Source organism: Macaca thibetana, chromosome 12 (assembly GCF_024542745.1).
Source record: "Macaca thibetana thibetana isolate TM-01 chromosome 12, ASM2454274v1, whole genome shotgun sequence".
Taxonomy (NCBI): domain Eukaryota; kingdom Metazoa; phylum Chordata; class Mammalia; order Primates; family Cercopithecidae; genus Macaca; species Macaca thibetana.
Genome location: NC_065589.1, coordinates 85,496,127 through 85,519,125, shown reverse-complemented (window position 1 = coordinate 85,519,125; position 22,999 = coordinate 85,496,127). Strand labels below are relative to the sequence as shown.

Here is a 22,999-nt window from a genome sequence, read left to right as displayed (position 1 = left end):
TCTGCTAGTTACCCCAGGGGGATTATTTCAGAAGCACTTTTTCTAGCAACCCCTAGCAATTGTCCCTCGTGGGATTTTATACTCTGGATCCTACTCTCCTATGAGCTAGCACCTCTCCTCCCCTGTTAGGTTAGCTCAGTTCACAGAGCTGCCTCCTCCTACACCTGATTCACAATTCAAAGTCCTGGACATTAATTAAGCACCTACTGTATACAAAACTGTAGGATAAAGCTGTGGCCAGTGAGGGATATGCCTGAGATAAAAAGATACTTACGGCAGATCATATTTTCCAAAGATGCCTTCATCAATATATCCCATCGCACCTGCTCTCCTTAAAATGTGAGTTGATTCTGGTTAAGACTGCGGCCACTACAGAAATGATGTCACACAATGTCCAAGTGTAAATTATAAAAAGCAATATGGTGCCTGCCCAATTATCTTGGGATGCTTGGAACCCAGCCACCATACTCTGAGGAAGTGAAGCAGCTCCACGGAAAGACCATGTGAAGGTGTTCCAGCCGCAGTGTCACCTGTGGACCCAGCTGAAAGCCAGCATCAAACACTGCACATGTGAGCAACTAAGCCTTCATGTGATTCCAGCCCTTCATCCCTGCACCACCCCAGCTGATCTCCAGTGTAGCAAAGATGAAGTTTTCCAGCAAAGCCTTGTTCAAACTACAGATCTGTGGGCAAAATAAATGTTGTTGATTTCAGCCACTAAGTGTTGGGATCATTGGTTACTTAACAGCAGATAACCAGAACGGCATAAATAGTATGACTTCAGAATTTACAGAGAATTCAGGGAGACAAGCATGTTCACGGACGCCTCAACCATGTCAAGGTACGACACATGTACTTTAATTGATCCATACATAAAAATGAATGTGTACGTATATGCATATCTGGTTTAAGCATAGAAAGTTTCTAACACAGAAAATTAACAATAGTTACCTCTGTGGAGTAGTCCTGGGGTGTTAGGGAAGGAAGAGTACTTCCCTTCTATTTGTCTCTTCGTATGTTCTAATCCTTGTCTTATACATGTTCTTACTTTATAACTTCAAAAACAGTTTAAAGTGTCAAAGTAATGGTAAAATAAAAGAAAAAAAAAAGGCTAAACAAGTCCTATAGGTACCCCATGAGGACTACACTTTAGATACCCCTTGAGGACAGTGGGCAACCAAGTTGTTGGGAAAAGCTGCATTTTATCTCTGTGTCTCAGTTTTGCGTCTGTGTAAAAAATAGTGCCAACCTCACAGGATTTTTGTGGAAATTAACATTCTGTAGGACTGCCTGACACAATAGTAAGCACTCAATAAAAATTAATAAAAATATCTAAGAAACCTGGAGCTGCTGAGTACTGGCATGGCACGTGAACACAGGGCCCCAAGTGGCAAAATCCGACTGTTACTGTAAGGAGAAATACCTTTTGTTCTCCTTATAGTGAAGGATGAAAAGGAGCCAGCATTGTAGATACAATGGCAAGGGAAGGTGTAATCTGGCTCTGATAACAATGTGATAGCTTCTGCAAATGCCACATTGACTTACATTTTCCAAAACACAAAAGACCATGAAAATTAAAACCTCTATCCCACTTCCCCATTCTGCTTCTCCTTCTTCAGGGTGTTCATTGGGTGTGACAAGTTGTCTGTGTGTTACAGATGACTGTCATCCATAGGTGGCCGAGGAAATTGTGTTTACAATAGTTTTACATCTAATGTTTAGCTTCTCCCTGTATTTTAAGAAACTAGACATTATCTCAATTATGTAAAAGAATTACCAATTTTTTCATGTGTTTTCATGTGTAGTTTTCGCATTCAAGTTATATAGGGTGGGCTAAGTCACTTAAACGATAGAGTGGGGTGATTCAGCCTTCTTCTTCCCAAAGTGTTCCATGTTCTAAAAAGTCTGCAAAAACATGATCTAGTTCTAGAAGTATGAAGGGTTGGAGTAGTCTAAGGGATATGGAGAAATTGAAATTGCCCATGAGATTACGTGATAGAAGACCATAACCATAAGTATTTTCATAATTGACACGGAGTTATTTTAAGTTTTTTATATTTCAGGGTAATGGCATCATCATTCTGCTTGCAAAGTCAAATGAGTAATGATCAGTTCCTCTCTGATTCAGGGACTTCTGTTGTTGCTTCCTGTTAGGTTTAACTCACCCAAGTGTCTTAGAAACATGAAATATTGTTTCAGTTTGGTAAGGGTATCTGGGCTTGATTTTCTTTTTTTTCTTACAAACCAGGTGTTTTACCCCATGCAAATTTCTGGCATTTCAGGAAAAAATTTTTGTTTTCTTATCTTCAACTTGAGGATGATTTCACCTACTCAAAATATAAGAAAATTCTTTACCTCCACAATTTTTTAGATGTAAAAACCTTCCAAAAATTTGAGAAATGATGCTGTGTGGTCAAGAATACTTCGTTGAATTTTATTAATTTAGCCACTTTAAACTCATTTTGGCATAAACTCGGTGAGATTAAATAAACCAAGAGAGTGACTAAATAACAAAATCTCTGATTCCATCACTCTCCAGTGAATATGAACAAATGTGTATGTGAATTTTAATGAATATGAAGAGTGGGCAATACAAATTGCATACTTGAAGTTCTTAGTGATACATTGAATTGAATTGTATAAGGGCATGAAGAGTTCCTAATTAATTCTATATGAAGTTCTTGAAAGAGGGAAAAAAATCACCTACAGGAATTCTGTGACAACCCTTATCTGGGACTTTTAAATGCGGGTTTAAATCACCAGCAAACAAGTTGTGCATAGGATTTACATAGTCAATTCATGTTGCTAAAACACAGCTCCAGGTCTTCCAGATCATTTCCCCCTCATTTTGGAAAAGGAAACCATCTTCAGATAACAAGCCAAGGACTCTTTTTGATATCTTGTAAGCTCCTTTTTATCACAAGTAGTTAGCACACAGACTGCTTCAACAGAAAGGCCACTGAGGTTCACATTACTTCAAAACAAGATGTACAGCCCCATTAGCCCATAGTCTGGGGCTAACCACTTCTTCTATTCTTAGCCGCCCAGGGTCCATCTCTTACTCCACCACTGAAACCATCTCTTCAATGCTCTAATGAGAAACAACAGGACACCTACTCTAACTTCATTCCCTCTCGATAAGGAATTCCACACTTTCCTACCCATCTGCCAAAGCACACACACCAGTTCACAGCCTCTTACCTGGGGAAGAGAATAAAAATTTAAACTTCTATTTTTATGCATTATTTCCTGCTCATTTGCATGGGCCATGTATGCTTGTCAATTTAACATAGTTAAATCCTGGGATGCAGTGGAGAACTTCAGAGGTCTCTAACTTTCCTTCAATAATGGTATCTGCCCACACAGTGGAAGTTTATTAGTACATGAAAACCCTGCTTATTCAGGATCTAAACAACTGGAAAGCTAGAATAAGCAATTCTAATTTTGTAGCAAAGAGAAAAAACATAAGTAAAAATTTTTTGTTACAAAATTTTGTTTCAAATAATAAAACTTCTACAGCATACCAAAGGGTCATTGTATTGGCAGGGTAAAAAAAGGGATTGCTGATGTTCATTTTGATTTGATAATCCAAGAATTTCTCTCCCTGTCCCCAAGAAGGGTGGTTTCAACTACAGAATTTCAGATCATTTTTCGCCAAGAATTAACAGCCCTAAGCCCATAACGACTGACACCCAGCAGTCAGTACAAACAAAAACGAAACAAAACAGGAAGTCAGCACCTAGTGACTCGGACGGAGTGGTCAGACCTCTCTGCCACTTACTGACTCTGGAGTCTGACACCCTTGCTCCCCTCCAGTGGGTCTGTTTGCCCTCAAGAAGACCCTTTTCTTGCCTTGAAACCTGCAATAACCGTCAAAGCCACAGGGCCCATCTGGCTGTTCCAGTCAAGTTGCTGCCAGTGGTCCCCGTAACAGGAAGCACGGCAGCACAGCTTTCCTGAGTCAAGGGTATTGAGCACTGTGCTCAGTGGAAGCTTGGTGTTAACAATGGTATATTAAGTTTTATATTTGTTCCGTATGCTGAGAATACTACCCAATGAACTGAAGTTTCTTAAACTCTCTGAACCTCAGTCACCTAAACCACAAAATGAAGATAATAATATTTATTTTTCCAGACTTGTTCTGAAGATATGAAAAAAAAATGCCTAAGACAGTAGCTACTGTCACTCAGAGACAAAACCCTGGCCGGGTACAGTGGCTCACACCTGTAATTCCAGCACTTTGGGAGGCCGAGGTCAGCGGATCACGAGGTCAAGAGTTCGAGAACAGCCTGGCCAATATGGTGAAACCCCATCTCTACTAAAAATACAAAAAGTAGGCGGCCATGGTGGTGCGCATCTGTATTTCCCAGCTACTCAGGAGGCTCAGGCAGGAGAATGGCTTGAATCCAGAAGGTGGAGGTTGCAATGAGCCAAGATCGCGCCACTGCACTCCAACCTGGGTGACAGAGTGAGACTCTGTCTCAAAAACAAAAACAAAAACAAAACAAAGTCCTTAGTAGTAGTCGTCGTAATAGTAGAGGTAGTAGTAGTTAGAAGTAGCAGTAGCAGTAGCATTATAAAGATATTTGGAATGATATTAGAACAATGATGAGAAAGGGTAAACAAGCTGAGACCCAGCATATCACTGACCAATCAAGATCTGAAGAACAATCACGGCAAGCATGAGGATGCTAAAGTTCAAGAAGTTTGAAGGCCAGCACGGTGGCTCACACTTGTAATCCCAGCACTTTGGGAGGCCAAGGTGGGAGGATCCCTTGAGACCAGGAGTTTGAGCTCAGCCTGGGCAATATGGCAAGACCCCATCTCTACAAAAACTTAAAAAAAAAAAAAAGCTGGGTGTGGTGGTGGGTGCCTGTGGTCTCAGCTATACAGGAGGCTGAGGAGGGAGGATCGCTTGAGCCTGGGAGGTCAAGGCTGCAGCGAGCCAAGTTTGCACTACTGCACTACAGCTTGGGTGACGGAGTGAGACCCTATCTCAAAATTTAAAATATAAAAAAAAAAAAAAATTGAGTCAGTGAAGTCTGCTTCCCAGCAGAGCAGAGATGAATGTACAGAAGGCATCCTGGAGAAATGGCAGCATCACTTCAGCCTTCTTCACCCACATCCTCTCTAATGAGGCTGTTCACTAGTGGGGTCCATTCTCAGAGGTCACTCCAGTGGGTCTCAAACCAACCTCCAGAGAAGTTAGACCTGCAGTCAGACCCCAGAAGAGTTCTTCAATCCAGGGAAGCATCTTCAAGATTTTTCTTCATGAAAAAAAAATCAGTTTTAATACATTTTTCTTTTTAATGTGTGTTAAATAACCCTGAGAATACACCTCAAAAATTTCAGTGATGCCATCATCATCGAGAGCAAATGGAGATTAAAGATTTGTATGTCCCCATTGCTTGCCATAGCCTGTCCAGGCTTGGTTTGGATGATTGACTGCTCTGTCGCCCGGGCACTCCTGGAATCCCAATGTAGCCCATAGGGGGAGACCTGGAAGCATGAGACCCACAGCTTTAAGTCTTTCTTTTTTGGGTTCTGGATTACTTCTCTGGGAAACTTTCCCTCATCACTCCTTTGAAAGGGTAATCTGAGTGTCCTTCCTGTGGACTGGGTTCCACTACAGCACAAAGAATTTTTCTTAACACTGCATATTTTAATTAGTTATCTTGTCTGCATTTCCACTAGACCATAAGCTCTCACATGGTAAAGTCTCTTTCCTCTTTTCCTCTGTGCATGTCTAGCACCTGGCAGAGTGCCTGGCAATGGTTCGCGCTCTCTCTATATTTGCCATATGAATGGATGAGTGCTAGAGCTAGAGGTATTGGTGGCAGAGTGCATACATCACAGGTTAATGGCAACAGATTCCAAGAGGGAACAGAGGGGTTTATGGGACATGAAGTCAAGTCCCAGGCTAATATACCTCCATGCCTCTAAACAAACTTAGTGACTCCAAGGGTATTTGAGCCTACTTGTAGACATTCCAGTTTTAAATTTGCATTTTACAATTCTGTTTGTGACTTTATACTCACAAGCAGCAGCCAAAGTTATAGCTATACTACCGGTAGGTATGTACCACAGAGAGGTGAACTGGCCCAAGGGACAAGATGTTCCTGTAAACAGGCATTTGCATTTGAAAATTTGGCATTTGGGGTACAGTACTTGGTGGCAGCCAAAACTGCCTTCAGAGAGAAAGCAGAGATGGAAGAAGAAAGTGAGAGTGGAGGAGTGTGAATACATATGCATCATCTCTTTGGCTCAGCAGAGCACAGCAGCAAAATAATACATATGCCATGATGATTAATGCCCTGGGACTCAGTCATGCTTTGCAGATCCAACAACCAGCGTCTCATACCTTGGGCTGATGGAGAACCCAGTGCAATCTTACTGAGACTAAGTGCAAAGAAATGTTCTAGTAGAAAGAAATGTTGTAGTGACAATTCAATGGAAAATACAGTTTTAACTATATTTTATTCCTATAAAAGTTTATTGGGCATAAGCAATTATGTTTATGCTTTAACAAAAATATACTGATACTTCCTAAAAAGAAATTCAGGAAAACAACTTTTTTTCCCACTCAGCCTACGTAAGTGATCACTTGCTGCTGGAATATGAGATTAGGTAGTGGAAGACAGGCTATAGCAAGAGAAGACAGGATCAAGGCCCCAGGGTAATTTGAGGAGGCAGGGAGAAACTGAAACAATGAACATGAGTGTGTGGACCAGGCATCCATTATGCTGAGAACAAGTATGGAAAGGCCTGACTTCAGGAGGCCTTGCTCAGTACCAAGAAATCCAAGTGAGAACTAAAAATTAGGAACATAAATTCTCCTTAGATTCTATAGGCAAGAGATAGAAATATCTACCTTCCTGGGAAATAAAGTGTTTGAAGAAAATAATGAGACCTTCAAACTCCTCTAAGGCATTTTAGAAAGTCTAACTGCAATAAAGGTAAAAAAGTTGGAAACTTCCACATATTTAGACTATAAAAATCAAAGTAATAGCTAATAGACAAATTACATCTACTTTTGCTGCCCCCCTCCCCCGAAATTATAATATTGCATAAATTGGAAAGGTCATGGACTTAAACAAATTAAAGAGAAAATAGAGATTGATTTTTGAAGATTTATTATTTTGAAAACATCTTAACCAAAACATTATAGAGGTTGAAAAGCTATGTGGCATCTATCAAAATGTAACTTTGGGCAGAGAACTGGTTTGTTTTAGAAAAACACTCACTTTTATCACAAGACAGAGAAGCTCAGGTCTTTCCTTGCAGCTGTTCTATGCACTTCAGTGCTTTGAAGGAGCTGACCAAGAGCACTAATTCCTCCAATATTTCTATCTGCTCTAAACTCCATTTCAACTCTGCCATCACTTCAGATTTGAGGTCACATCCGTAAGCCTCTCACCATTTCTAATGATCTGCCCTTTTTTCTTTGTCTCTGTATTTCCTGTTGTGGTTGTTTCTTTTTCTTACTTAAATACGTTTTTCCCATTATTATCTCTCTGTTGTAGATAATTTGTAAAGTACAGAGGATCCCACTACCACCAAAAATCATCATGAGCATTTGTCTTAACCTCCCTAGTCCTTTTTTATTATTGATTTTAACCAAATGAGATAATTATGCATAAATAACTATGTATACTCTCTTGCTACACTTAAAACATTATACACCATGGAGTACTATGCAGCCATATAAAAGGATGAGTTCATGTCCTTCGTAGGGACATGGATGAAGCTGGAAACCATCATTCTCAGCAAACTATCACAAGGACAGAAAACCAAACACCGCATGTTCTCACTCATAGGTGGGAATTGAACAATGAGAACACTTAGACACAGGAAGGGGAACATCACACACCGGGGCCTATCATAGGGTGGGGGGAGGGGGGAGGGATAGCATGAGGAGATATGCCTAATGTAAATGACGAGTTAATGGGTGCAGCACACCAGCATGGCACATGTATACATATGTAAGAAACCTGCACGCTGTGCACATGTACCCTAGAACTTAAAGTATAATAATAAAAAAAAAAATTCCAAAAAATTGAAATAATACCAAGCAGCTTCTCTGACCACAACGGAATAAAACTTGAAATCAACAATAAGAGGAAGTTTGGAAACTATACAAACACATGGAAATTAAACAGTATGCTCTTTAATGACCAGTGGGTCGGTGAAGAAATTAAGAAGAAAATTTGAAAATCCTTGAGACAAATGATATGGAAAACACAACATACCACAACCTATGGGATACAGCAAAAGTAGTACTAAAAGGGAACTTTATAGCTATGAGCGCCTACATCAAAAATAGGGAAAACTTCAAATAAACAATCTAATGAAGCAAAAAAGCAATTATCTTAAAACACTATCTTGTTACACTTAAACACTAACACTACCCACTATAATTTTCTTTTGTCACTAAGAACTAATCACAACATGATTTTAATAGTGACATGACACTCCATACTATAGTGGAACCATAATTTTCTAATTTGGTAGTAATCTTATTTTATTAAATATTGTTATTTCTAATATTTCACTGTTAGAAATTACAGTGTGATCAAATCTGAACATAAACCTTTGTCCATATAACTATTAGGATAAATCCTTACATTAAAAAAAGTGGTTTAAACCCCATTAGAAAGTGGGCAAAGGACATGAACAGACACTTCTCAAAAGAAGACATACATGCGACCAACAAGGATATGAAAAAAAGCTTAATATCACTGATCATTGGAGAAATACAAATCAAAACCACAATGAGGTACTATCTCACACCACCAAGCATGGTTATTATTAAAAATTCAAAAAATAAGAGATGCTGGCCAGGTTGCAGAAAAAAGAGAACACTTATACACTGTTGGTGGGAGTGTAAATTTGTTCAACCATTGTGGAAAGCAGTATGGCAATTCCTCAAGAGCTGAAAGCAGAACTACCATTCAACCCAGCAATCCCATTACTGGGTATACATGCAGATGACTATTAATCATTCTACCATAAAGACACATGCATGCGAATGTTCATTGCAGCACTATTAAAGATAGCAAAGACATGGAATCAACCTAAACACCCATCAAACACCATCAATGACAGACTGGATAAAGACAATGTGGTCCATATACACCATGGAATACTATGTAACCATAAAAAAGGAATAAGATCATGTTTTTTGTGGGAACATGAATGGAGCTAGAGGCTATTATCTTCAGCAAACTAATGCAGGAACAGAAAACCAAATACTGCATGTTCTCACTTTTAAATGATAAGAACTTATGAACACAAAGAAGGAAACAACAGACACTTGGGTCTACTTGAGGGTGGAGACAGGGAGGAGGGAGAGGAGCAGAAAAGATAACTATTGGATACTGGGCTTAAAACCTGGGTGATGAAATAATATGTACAACAAACCCCTATGACACGTGTTTATCTATGTAAATGAACCTTCATATGTACCCTCAAAACTAAAAGTTAAAAAAAAAGTGATCTGAAAAGTATAACTATTTTTGAATCTCTTGATGGATATTGCTAAATTATTGGCAGAAAGATTGTGTGTGAAATTACTGATCTCGCAGAACTCCCAACAGCTTTAATTATTACCAGTTAAAAGTCTTCGATAAAATGTGCTCTGTGGAAAATGCTTACCAATTTTGCTTTATTTTCCATTTTTAAAAATTTGCCTTTCTTATTTTACAAAAAAAAATAGTATTTTTCATATTTTCTTCATTTTTTTAAGCACTTCTGTCTTCTCTTTTGTTATTTTCTTCAGTGTATATAAAAATCATAATTTCTTACATGTGTTAGTTATTTGTCTTCATTTTATTTATGACATACAGAAATATTTCATTTTATTCATCAGCCTTTCCTCTGTGATTTTCTTAATTGCTTTCATGTTGAGAAAATCATTTCCTACCCAGAGATAAGATAAAATATTCATCTATATTTCTTCCAAGTTATTTTGGTTTAACTCTTTATATTTAACTCTTTAATCCACTTGGAATAAAATAGGTAATTATCTTTAAGGGGGGATTGGCTAAACTGGACTTTTCAATCCAAATAACTCATTTCTCCAAATAGCAACCCTTGTTGGGTTGGATAATTTTATAATGAAACTATACCCTAGTTTCAACCTTCAATCTATTTACTTTTGTTACATAAATAGTTCTAATTTTTAACCAGTTCCCTATTGTTTTTATTATTGTGGCTTTTGGCAACCCAGTAGAGTGATTAAGAACCCTACTTTGAAGCAAGGATGCTTTTACTCAGATCTCAACTCTACCCCTTAGTAACTCTCTCACAGTGGGCTAGTTATGGCCTCTCTGTGACTCAGTTTCTTCATCTGTGAAATCGGCATACCAATATTACTTCCCTCATGAGGTTGCTATGAAGATTAAATGAGTTAGTTGTGCAAAATCTCTTGTGTCACAGAGAAAAGTCTGAGAGACCAAGGCACGGAATGAATGTCTGTAGCTAAATGTGAAAGAGTAACATTGTAGGCAAATTTCAGTTTGCTGAAGACATTTCTCACAGCTATGCCATGTCCAACTTGCCAGCTCCTCTATTTCTCATAACCTGGTTTCATGACTAAAGCTGTGAACACCAAAAACAGTATTCTAAGAAAACAGAATCTCAACTTTCAGAGACTGCTGTTTTTCTAGGTAATAAAGAGTCTCTATAGAGTTGCGTCATTCAGAACAATAATGGTGACACATAGTTCTCTGCAACTTTGGAAGCAGATTCACTATCAACAGTAAGCCTTCCAGGAAGAGGCGGTTTCTCCTCACCCACCTGTGCTGCTCCCGACTCATCTATCAGTAGCTGTGAAAATAAAATGCAGAGAGAAGGTAGAAGGCTCAACTGCGTCTATGATGCACTAGACATTTTCTGTCCAAGGGATGGAGTCATAAAACAAAACATTATGTATGGGGCTTAATACCTGGGTGATGAAATAGTATGTATAAGACCCTGTGACATGTGTTTACCTATGTGACAAATCTTTACATGTACCCCCAAACCTCAAATAAAAGTTTAAGAAAAAGTTATTCTGTCCCATGCAAAGGTGAAGAAATCTGTTAGCTATCTATTTAGAAAGCCAATTTCTCTGATTTGGCTACCTGTGACTTTAATATTTTTATTATCAATTAATCTTCAATATATTTTAGTTTTAGAGCAGTTGTAGGTTCACAACAAAATTAAGTAGACAGTGCATAGAGTTCTCATATATCCCCTGCCTCCACATATGCACAGCCTCTCCTACTATCAGCATTAGGCATCAGAGTGAGACATCTGTTACAGCCCCTCTATGACTCATTTTCCTCACCTGTGAAATGGGTACACCAATATTACTTCCTTCATTATGTTGATATGAAGATATTTAATAAACCTATATAGCCAATCATTGTTACCCAAATACAAGCAATCTTTTTTACCCAAATGTAACCCATGTTTACATTAGGTTAACTCATGGTGTTGTATATTCTATGGGTTTTGACAAATGTATAATGATACATCCAGCATTGTGATATCATGCAGAATAGTTTCATTGCCCTAAAAATCCTCTGTGCTCCACTTGTTAATCACTTCTTCTCACCTAATCTCTGATCTTTTCACTGTCTCTACAGTTTTACTTTCACCAGAATGTCATATAATTGGAATCATACAGTATGTAGCATTTCCACATTGGCTTTTCTCACTTACTAATATAGATTTAAAGTTCTTCCATGTCTTTTCATGACTTGATACCTCATTTGTTTTTAATATTGAATAATATTCCATCATATGAATATACCATAGTCTCTTTATCTATTTACCTATTGAAGGACATCTTAGTTGTCTGTAAGTTTTGGCAATTATGAAAAACATCCACTTATATACATCCACTTATAGGTCTTGTGTGGCCTTAAATTTTCAACTTATTTGGGAGAATACTAAGCAGACTGGATCCTATGGTAGGAGTATATTTAGTTTTATACGAAACTGCGAAGCTGTCTTCCAAGGCAGCTGTACCATTTTGCATTTCCACCAACAATGAATGAGGGTTCCTGTTGCTCTACATTCTCATCAACATTTGGTGTTGTCAGTGTTTTAGATTTTTGCCATTCCCATAGGCCTGTATTAGTATCCTGTCATTTTAATTTACATTTCCTGGTAGGTAGATCAAGATGGCAGAATAGAAGACTCCACCAATCGACCCCCTCCCAAACCCCAAGGACACCAATTTAACAACTATCTATGCACAAAAAAAGGCATCTTCAGAAGAATCCATAATCAGGTGAGCACTCATAGTACTTGGTTTTAACTCTGTATTGCTGAAAGGGGCCCTGAAGAGGTAGAAAAAAAGACACAACCCTTCCCTCCACCTCCCCATCCCAGCAGCAGTGGTATGGTACAGAAAGCTTGTCTGTGAAGTGGGGGAGGGAGAGTGCAGCAATTGTGAGGCATTGAACTCAGTGCTGTTCTGTTCTAACAAAAAGGAAAACCAGTCCAAACTTAGCTGATCACCCACCCAAAGAAGGAGCATCAGCTAAGTTCTCACCAATCCCAGTAGTAAGAACTTGAGTTCCCACAAGCCTCACCACCATGGTCTAAAGTGCTCTGGGGCTCTAAATAAATTCGAAAGGCATTCTAGTTCACAAGGACTGCAACACCTTGGTGAGTCCTAAGGCTAAACTGGGCTCAGAGACAGTTGACTGGAGGGGCATGTGATCTACTGAGACACTGCAGCACCTAAGGCAGGGCTGCTATTAACACTACCCTAACCCCAGGTTGCATAGCTCACAGCTCCAAAAGAGACATTTTCCTTCCACTTGAGGAGAGGAGAAGGAAGAGTGAGCATGAATTTGTCTTGCATCTTAGATACCAGTTCAGCCAAAGCAGGATAAGACACCAATTGGAGTCATGAGGCCCCCTTTCCAGGCCATAGATCCTGGATGACATTTTCAGACATACCCTGGGCCAGAAGGGAACCCATTGCTTTGAAAGAAAAGACCCTTTCCTGGCAGCATTCATCACCTGCTAAGTGAAGAGTCCTTAGGCTTTGAATAACCAGCAGCAATATGCAGGTACTAATTGAGGGTCTTGGGGGAGACTCTGAAACTTGCTGGCTTTAGGTGACTCAGAACATTCCCAGCCATGGTGGCTATGGGTGAGACTTCTTCTGCTTGAAAAAAATGAAGGGAAAAGCAAAGGGGACTTTATCATGCACCTTGGCCACAGTGGGGTAGAGCACCAAGCAGGCCTCTTGGGGTCCTCAATTCCAGGACTTGGCTCTTGGATGGCATTTCTAGACCTGCCCTGGGCCAGAAGGGAGCACACTGCCCTGAAGGGTGAGTCCCAAGTCAGACAGTATTCACCACAAGCTGACTGAAGAGACTTTGTGCCTTAAGGGAACATTGGTGGTAGTCTGCTAGCACTCCCTGTGGGCCTGTGGTGGCGGTGGCCATGAGGTGAGGCTCCTCTGCCTTTGAAAAGGCGAGGGAAGAGTGAGATGGACTGTATCTTGTAGTTTGAATGCCAGCTGAGCTGCAGTATAATAGAACACCGGCTAGACTTCTAAGGGTTTTGACTCTAATCCCTGGCTCCTGGGTTGTACCTCTGGACCTGCCTGGGGCCTGGGGGAACTTGCTGCCCTGAAGGAAAGGACACGGGTCTGGCTGGCTTTGCCACTTGCCGATTGCAGAGCCCCAAGACCTTCAGAAAACATAGGGAGTAGCCAGGGAGTGGTTACAACAGGCCTTGGGTGAAATCCAGTACTGTGCTGGCTTCAGGTCTGACTGAGCACAGTCATAGTGGTGATTGCCACAAGGGAGCTTGTATCACTCCACCCCCAGCTTCGGGTGGCTCAGAATAGAGAGTCTCCATTTGTTTGAGAGAAAGTAAGGGAAGAGAAAAAGAGTCCCTTCCTGATAATCCAAAACATTCTCCCAGATCTTGTCTAAGACCATTAAGGCACTACCTCTACGAGTACGCAATAACCACAGTGTTACTGGTGCCTCTTGAAGCAGATACAGCTTAGATCACAACATCCAAGTCCTTTCAAATATCTGGAAAGCCTTCCCAAGAAGGACCAGTACAAACACCAGACTGCAAAGACCATGATAAATACCCAGACACAGATTGAACATCTACAAGTATCCAGACAACCCAGGAAAACATAACCTCATTAAATGAACCTAATAAGGCACCAGGGACCAGTCTTGGAGAAACAGAGATATGTGACCTTTCAGACAGAAAATTTAAAATAGCTGTTTTAAGGAAACTCAAAGAAATTCAAGAGAACACAGGAAAGGCATTCAGAATTCTATCAGATAAATTTAACAAAGAGGTTGAAATAATTTAAAAGAATCAAACAGAAAATCTGGAACTGAAAAATACAATTGACATACTAAAAAATGCATCAGTCTTTTAATAACAGAATTGGCCAAGCAGAAGAAAGAATTAGTGAGCTTGAAGACATGCTATTTGTAAATACACAGTCAAAGGAGACAAAAGAATGAAGGATAAGAAACAATGGAGCACGCCTACAAGATCTAGAAAATAGCCTTAAAAGGGCAAATCTAAGAGTTACTGGCCTTAAAGAGGAGGTAGAGAAAGAGCTGTAGAGAGTTCATTCAGAGGGATAACAGAGACTTTCCCAAACCTAGAGGAAGATATGAATATCCAAATCCAAAAAAGGTCATGGAACACCAAGCAGATTTAACCCAAAGAAGACTACCTTGAGGCATTTAATAATTTGCATTTCCTAATGAGATATGACGTTGAGCATCTTTTCATATGCTTATTTGCCATCTTTCGTTCCTCTTTGGTGAATTGTTTTCAAATCTTTTGCACGCTTATTAATCAGGTTGTACATGTTCTTATTGTTGAGTTTTATAATTTCTGTGAATATTTTGGATAACAGTCCTTTATCAGATACGTCTTTTGTAATTATTGTATCCCAGTCTGTGACTTGCCTTTTCATTCTCTTGACAGCTTCCATTGCAGATGAGAAGTTTTCAATTTCATATCAATTTTTGTTCCCCAAAGTATACAAATGTAACAGGCTACTGAGTACAAGTTTTTCTGTTACCCCAAAATTGGCAATTAATGCCACAATATTAAAATAGAGAAGTTGGAGAACTGATAACAACTAGAGCTGACCACCTTCTTTAAGGCTTACGAAGCCACAACCAGGTAAAGGCTCTGCTGCTCTAAATCATCACCCCAAACTGTACCTTCTCCCTCTCCAGTCAAGTCTGAAAGGAAGAATGAGGTGGGAACAGAGAAGAAGGAAATGATTAGAGGTGTAAGGTAGCCTTGGTAGGGGTGGGAAGAGAGTAATGCTTCAGTTTTCTATCTATTCCACCAAGACATGCCTCTCACCACTGAACCAAGTACTGGGGCTGCCATGAGAACCACTCTTAAAGCCTGGAAGGAGTGCCTGTAGGAAGAGGAGGCCAGCATTCCATTTCTAGCTTTGACATCTGCACCTGCAGTGGCCTTGCCAATCCAGCCCCTGTACCTACCTGAACTGAGGGGGAAAAAAGTGACATAGAAAAGGGAGAGAGCACAGCCTTGGGGCAACCCACATGTGTATCTCCATGGGCCATGTGAACTTGGGGGCAGCAGCTAGGTTTGTGTTATCTTGACAAATTCTACCCACAAGGATTGGCCATTGAAAGCACGTCTCAGCAGCAGGAGCTGGGGAGTGTTCCATGTATGAGATATCAATGACTGTGCAGTGGTGAGGTCCCTAAGGGGCTTCTGAAAACTCCCAGGTAGAGACCTCTGCCTCCCAGTCCACATTAACCACAGAAACAGTCAACATTTTACAGACGACAAACTTCAGCTGCACTATTAAATGTGAGAGACTTGTCCTTCTTTTTCTTTCCCAAATCACCACAAACTGTGGAACCCTAGAAGAGGGAGAAGGGGATAGTCTCCCAGAGGCAGACCACACGCATGTCTTCTGTTCCCGACACCTTATATCTGATCTGTGATGTTGGAGGGAATAGCTCTAAATTAGATTGAGATTGAAGCTTTTCTAACACTGAGTTGTTATGGTTTTGTTTTTTCTACAGAAGCCTAACCAAAAGATCACAGGATCTGCCCAAGTAAAAGAGAAATGTGACAAAGCTTAAGTAATTGAAAAAAAAAAAAAAATGTTACTTTCCTATATATGCCCCAGGGAAATTCAGAATATTCAGCAAACTCATTACTAAAAGTAAACAAAATAATATGATATTACTATTAGGAAGAGAAGTACTTCATTAAAGTGATCACAAGTGAGAAATTAAGGAGAAGGACACTAAGCATACACTCCATATTGTATTTTTTATAATAATTAGGAGACTTTAAATCAAAGAGCAAACTATACAAGATTAATAATGATGGCACTCAGTATAGCCGATTTACAGCATATTATAGTAGTAGTAACATGGGCTACAGAATGAGAAAGACCAAGATTCAGTAAAGTATTTTGATGAATGGCCCTCAATTTGGTTTTATCTGATGTTTTGTCATGAATTCGATTGAAGCCATAAATTACTGGAAAGGCTATCACGGAACTGTATTTTAACATAATTGAAAGTATTTTCTTCAAACAATTTTGAAATTGTACTTTTTCAACATATTATATCATACAGTTTATCTCTTATCAATAACACTTTTCATGGGCATTATTTTCTCATCTGAGGAGATGGAGACAATAAATAGATTATACTGACATATATAATAGACTAGTGCAGTAATATGACAGTATGGCTCAGATAACTTTTAAAAGCTATGACGATGTCTACTGTCATCAAGAAATATTAATTGGGTAGGAAGAATTTGAGCTAGGCTTTGCAAGGTAGGAAAATATTGCTAACCAGGGAGGGTGAAACTTTATACATCAGGCAAAGAGGCAGAGGAAGGAATATACTAGGAATAGGAACTCATAGTATGGCATAAAGATGCTGTAAAGCCATCACCCAGCAGATTTTGAAATCTTTTCAAAAATATTGTATTCTGTTCTAAAATATAACTGTGAAGTAGGTGTCATCATCTTATTTTCACTAATAAAATTAATTGAGGCATAAATAAGTTGAATGATTTTTTACTAGACCACTCAGTATAAACACTACATGAAAAGTCAAATCCAGATTATTTGGATTTCTAATTTTATTGTCTTTCCATTACATTTTTAAGATTCTCTAATATTAACTTGGAATAAATTGGTGTTGAAATAAAAAATTATTCCATCTAGGCCGGTCACGGTGGCTCATGCCTGTAATCCCAGCACTTTGGGAGGCTGAGGCAGGTGGATCATGAGGTCAGGAGATCGAGACCATCCTGGCTAACACAGTGAAACCCCGTCTCCGCAAAAATACAAAAAAATTAGCCGGGCATGGTGGCGGGCGCCTGTAGTCCCAGCTACTCGGGAGGCTAAGGCAGGAGAATGGTGTGAACCCGGGAAGCGGAGCTTGCAGTGAGCCGAGATGGCACCACTGCACTCCAACCTGGTGACAGAGTGAGACTCAGTCTTAAAAAAAAAAAAAAAATTATTCCATCAAAAAATGTCCTGATGTATTTACTACCTCTGTGACCTCTCAGAAATGGCCACAGTAATGCCTTCTAACAGGGTTACTGACAGGATTAATGATGAAATATGACCTAGCAGATGATAGGCACTTGAAAAACAGTGGCTACTGTTGCTAGCATTTTTTCTTCATCATTTATTCATAATTACCACCTATTAAGGTGATTATTTACAGAAAAGATATCAGAGAGATCCAGAGTCAAAATAGTACTGGTAAAAATATATTTAAGTGGAAATTTTGGCTTATGAAAAAAAATCATAATTCAGGGTAAACAAAATTCCTCAAAGTAGCTAGCATTTCACAATAACTTAGCTGCCCTAGTTTATGGACTACTCTGTAGGTAAGAAAAATATAAAGTGATGGGTTTTGTCCCATGCTATATGGCTTATAACATTGTATCAGGACTGAAAGGGCACTCAGAGGGAACATTTAGGCCAAAGGAGGCTACATGATATGCTCAGGGACATCCGATCCTACCTCAGCCCCACTCATTCTTCATCCTTCATATGCCCCATCTATTTGTTTGCTGGATGTTTCTATCATACCATACATTTATGTGCCGCCAAATTTCATCTTTGTCATTTAAGGAAGGCACCTAAGATACCAGTATTGGGTCCTCTGCTCTTGGTACTTCATTTCGGGGGAGTACTTGGCCTCACCATCTGATTCAACACCACCTAACATTGCACTGAATGACCAGACAAGTATTTGACTCATGAAAGTCTGTTTGATTTGTGATCCCTGTATTCCCTCCCCTCTTTGACCATTATTCTCTTTATTCATTCTTCCTTCCACACAGAGGGGGTAGCAAATATGGTTTGTTTTGTTTTTTTTTTTTTTTTGAGACAGAGTTTTGCTCTTGTTGCCTAAGCTGGAGTGCAATGGCGTGATCTCGGCTCAGTGAAACCTCCACCTCCCAGGTTCAATCGATTCTCCTGCCTCAGCCTCCCAAGTAGCTGGGATTACAGGTATGTACCACCACACTTGGCTAATTTTTTTGTATTTTTAGTAGAAATGAGGTTTCACCATGTTAGCCAGGCTGGTTGCGAACTCCTGACCTCAGATGATCCGCCCGCCTCGGCCTCCCAAAGTGCTGGGATTACAGGCGTGAGCCACCATACCCTACCGGGGTTAGCAAATATGAAACAGTCACAGTATTTTATGCATTTCACTTTGTTCTCTTTAGAAGTTCTCATAATTGTTGTCCTGAGAAAAATCAATTAAACTATTGACTTAAATACCATGTGGGATCAATTATAATTCCAATTAACTGTGCCATCTGGGTTGCTCATTACCACTTTGGGAAAAAACTTGTTATAGTGAGAAAGTGTGTCTCCTGTCCTCATGTTTATTCATCGTTAGGTCTAGAATTTACCGTTAGACACTGCCCCTGCATCCTCAAGATCCCATAGCTAACCTCCTCTATTGTGATGCCTTGGGTCTGTCTGCCCCAAACCATTTTTCCTGGTCACAGAGGACTTGTTACTGGCATCCCTCTTCTCTTCCCACTGCAAGAGCTAACAATTACTAATTCAATACATGTCAGTCACTCTGCTAACCCACTTTGCATGCATGATTTGTTCAAATCCCACGAGGTAGACAATACTGTTCTCCTCTTTCAGAAAGAAAATACTTGAACCTTAGAAAGAGAAAGATGCCTTTTCCAATGCCACAGTGTGTTCAAACACAAGTCCCTGAGACACAGGCACTGCCCCTCAACCCAGCTGTCCTGAGCCTTTCTCAGAGCCAGGTTCCTGATGTGTTCTGAGCTCATAAGCCTTTAATGAGATAAACAAGCTAGAGAACCCCAGAAATGTTTCTCAAAATTGAGATCCTTCAACACCAGCATCTTTTACAAAATATAGATTCCCAGGGAAACACATCCCCCCACCTCATACTTACTGAACCAGAATCACAAGAAGCAAGACCCAGGAACTAGTGCTTGAATACCATCCAGTGGGGGTTACATGCTTAAAAGTTGAGATCTTCTGTCCTGTGTCTTTCTTACAGGGCACCTCAAGTGTATTTAACAAAGTCTCCCCAGAGACAATGCCCTGACTTCTGGTGGTCTAGCCCTAAAATGTAACTCGGATATGATCTGGATTTGAGAGAAAACTTTGTGATATACTCAAAGCTCACCTTTTGACTGACAATTTATTTGATGAAGTTTCAGCTGCCTCTGGCTGAGTTCCGAGCCCTATGTCACAGAAAGCACATAAAAGCAACTAATCTGCTGACCTTTTTTGTAGCAGCCACAAAAAGAGATACTCTATTCAATTAAAATGTTTGTTGATTTTCTATTCTTTGCAGATAATACAGAGGTGAAAGGACAGGGTTCCTGTCCTGAGAAAGGCTGGAGTAGATACAGATAAGAAAATAATCAATTCTCTCTCTCTCTCTCTCTCTCTCTCTCTCTGCCCCTCCCTCTCTCCTTCCCTCCCTCTCTCTCTTCCCCTCCCTCTCTCCTTCCCTCCCTCCCTCTTTCCCTCCCTCTCTCTCTTTCTCTTTCACACACACACACTCCCATGAGCCAACTCAACCTGTCTTCATCATTAGAATATCACGTTTGAGTTCTAGTGCTTAACCAATGTAAAATTGACTTTTCACCATCTCCCTCCTTTCTTTTTTCTTAATAAGAACCTTCAACTTCCTAGACCAATCTCTTGTCTCTTCCCTTCTCCTTGTGTTGATGTCATACTCTTGCATGTATTGAACCCTTCCATTATCAAAAATAGATGTCTAAATGTCATAAACTCAGCATCTGCCTTGACATAAGATATCCCCATAGCAAATCCACTGATATAAGAAAAAATAGGCAAAACCTAGTATCAACAAGTAGAAGTCCAAAATACTTAGATGAGTCAGTCAGCTTACTCATTAAACACTTGAATAAAAACTTTCCAGCAATAATTTCCTCAATATGATATTTATTTGAATATATAACACTGCATTAAAATTTGCTAATTTCTTCCCCTCCCCAAGATCAAAGGAAGTAATGAATAATGAGAATCAACCCACACCATTCAAACTCAAACCTACCATAGAACTCTGGTTGGCAAATCTCAGTCAGTGATTCCTCCTGGTTCCCAAGCCAGAGCATAGGAGGTTTTGTCTACTCTGCTCTAAATAAATGTACAGCCTTCTGAAATGCAACAGGTCATTAACATAATGAAAAAGGAAATACAGCCTCCCCCTAATTCAGACTGCTCACCTCATCTTCCCTGAAGTGAGTTCTCATCCATTTATTTCAGGACATGGACAAACTATCTAGTATCAAATACTCACAAATAGAGATTGGAAAAAAAAGAAAAATTCGATGATGCCTATGTGATTCTCAAGCTCTGTACAAATAAAAAATTCATCTTATACTGAATCAGGTGACGAAAGAAACCATTTCTTTCTTTCGTTTTTTTTTTTGTTTGTTTGTTTTTTTTTTGAGACGGAGCCTTGCTCTGTTGCCCAGGCTGGAGTGCAGCGCCCAGATCTCAGCTCATTGCAAGCTCTGCCTCCCGGGTTCACGCTATTCTCCTGCCTCAGCCTCCCGAGTAGCTGGGACTACAGGCGCCCGCCACCACGACCGGCTAGTGTTTTGTATTTTTTAGTAGAGACGGGGTTTCACTGTGTTAGCCAGGATGGTCTTGATCTCCTGACCTCGTGATCTGCCCATCTCGGCCTCCCAAAGTGCTGAGATTACAGGCTTGAGCCACCGCGCCCGGCCAGAAACCATTTCTTATCTGGAGTTACTCCCAAATAAATGTTGTACTTGTGACTTTCGTGTGGACTCAGCTTTCCGGGTTTCAAATGCTACTTACTATAATCTAACTACAAATTCAGCTCCACCTACTTTTGTTTTCGGGTAAATAATGAGTGTATTTTAGTTGGAAGGAGTTTCCTTCTATATATATATTTTTTAAAAAAACAAAACCTTAAGCCTTACTCTTGGTTAACTTCATGTGGTTCAACTAAAGTCAGACTTAGAGTTTTTTCTTTGAAGCAGGATAGACATCACTTAGGTTGCCTATCTTCTTAACAATGCCATGTTGGCTTTTTTCCACGTGACATTTAATTCCAGCCCCTAGAAATAATTTGTAGAGAGAGCAAATTTGCCACATGTACAGCAATTAACATGAAAAATTTTCCACACACATAGAAAAGCTCATGATATGGTCTGGAAAACAAGTCACTTCCAACTTGTGGAAAACTGGAGGTGTTCTTGCCTTTAAGGCAAGATCTGCCTCCGATAGTCATTCTAGTTATTCTGAACCTGTAACTGCCTCTCCCTGTTTTATTTTGAGATATTTATCATGTGTGATCAGTTGAAAGTTAACCTGGTGTAACACAAAAAGAAAAAAAAACTCCTTTGCTTGAATTTGTTCACAAAGGACATCCATTCTTAACAGAAAACATAGCTTTTGTTTTCCAAATCACATGTGAGTTGTTTAATTATGAAGTTCCTAACAATGATGGCAATTTGAACAATAGTTACAAATGCATTGGAAACTATTGCATCCTTGGCCAACCATATGTGACACAGAACTCCGTTATTTGCCATCATCAAATATGAAGAAAATAGTGGGGAAAGAAATCATAGCAGTTGAAAATTGTACTCATATAAAAGAAATCTGGCTTATCTTATGGGTTCCTACTAACAGAACTATGTAACATTTTGCTGCCAGTTACTAGCCAAGGTTTTGTATTATGTATATGGGCCACATAAAACTGAAAAAACAGCTGCTTCCACACATACCCCCAATTGCCTATATAACACTTCTATCTCCCCTTCAGGATCTAGCTTGATGTGTCCTCACGGATGAGTCTGTCTGTCCAATAGCTCCGTCCACGGGTGGCCAAGCATCTGCATCCCTCTAAACACCAATCCCTGTAAGAATCATTAGTATCGACCCAAGTTTCATTTCTCCTCGCTGGCCTTAAAGAAATCTTTTCGATGTTTGCTGTGTCCCTACCTGTCCTGTAGTGCTGGAGCTGGCTGGAGAGAGGCGGTAAAGGCCGTGAGGCTGCCCTGTGGGAGACACTGGCTCTGCACAGAGCTGGGGGAGGGCACATTGCTGGCAGCTGGAGGAAGAGGAGGAGGAGGAATTTGTGTGCCACTGCAAACAATACACAGTGCCAACAAAAACACCATCCTTTTTCCCAAGAAGTTCAAAGCACTTTGCAAACATTAACTTATGAGCTCACATAGTCATGAAGCAATTATTACTTTATTACACCCTTAAGATAACTACTGCAAGCAAAGTGACTAGGAAAAAAAGAATGCATTCATTGTTTCATTATTCCTTGGCTATTTATTGCATACCTACTATGTGCTGGGCACTGGAGGTGAAGGAGCTCCTATGGGCTCTCACACTACTCCATGTTCTTTTGCCAACCCAGTTAGGGCACTAAGCACCTGGCTACACTAGTTATTATGTTTA

General features: G+C 39.9%; 1 protein-coding gene across 1 annotated transcript in view; it reads right to left on the bottom strand.

Moving 5' to 3' along the window:
- Positions 1-22,762, bottom strand: part of CYTIP (cytohesin 1 interacting protein) — a 77,126-nt gene extending 54,364 nt beyond the window's left edge. The window contains exon 1 of the mRNA XM_050751758.1: positions 22,532-22,762. Within this exon, the coding sequence (XP_050607715.1) occupies positions 22,532-22,747 (216 nt within the window). The 5' untranslated portion in view covers positions 22,748-22,762. The remainder of the gene's footprint in view (positions 1-22,531) is intronic.
- Between the last annotated feature and the right edge of the window lie 237 nt (positions 22,763-22,999).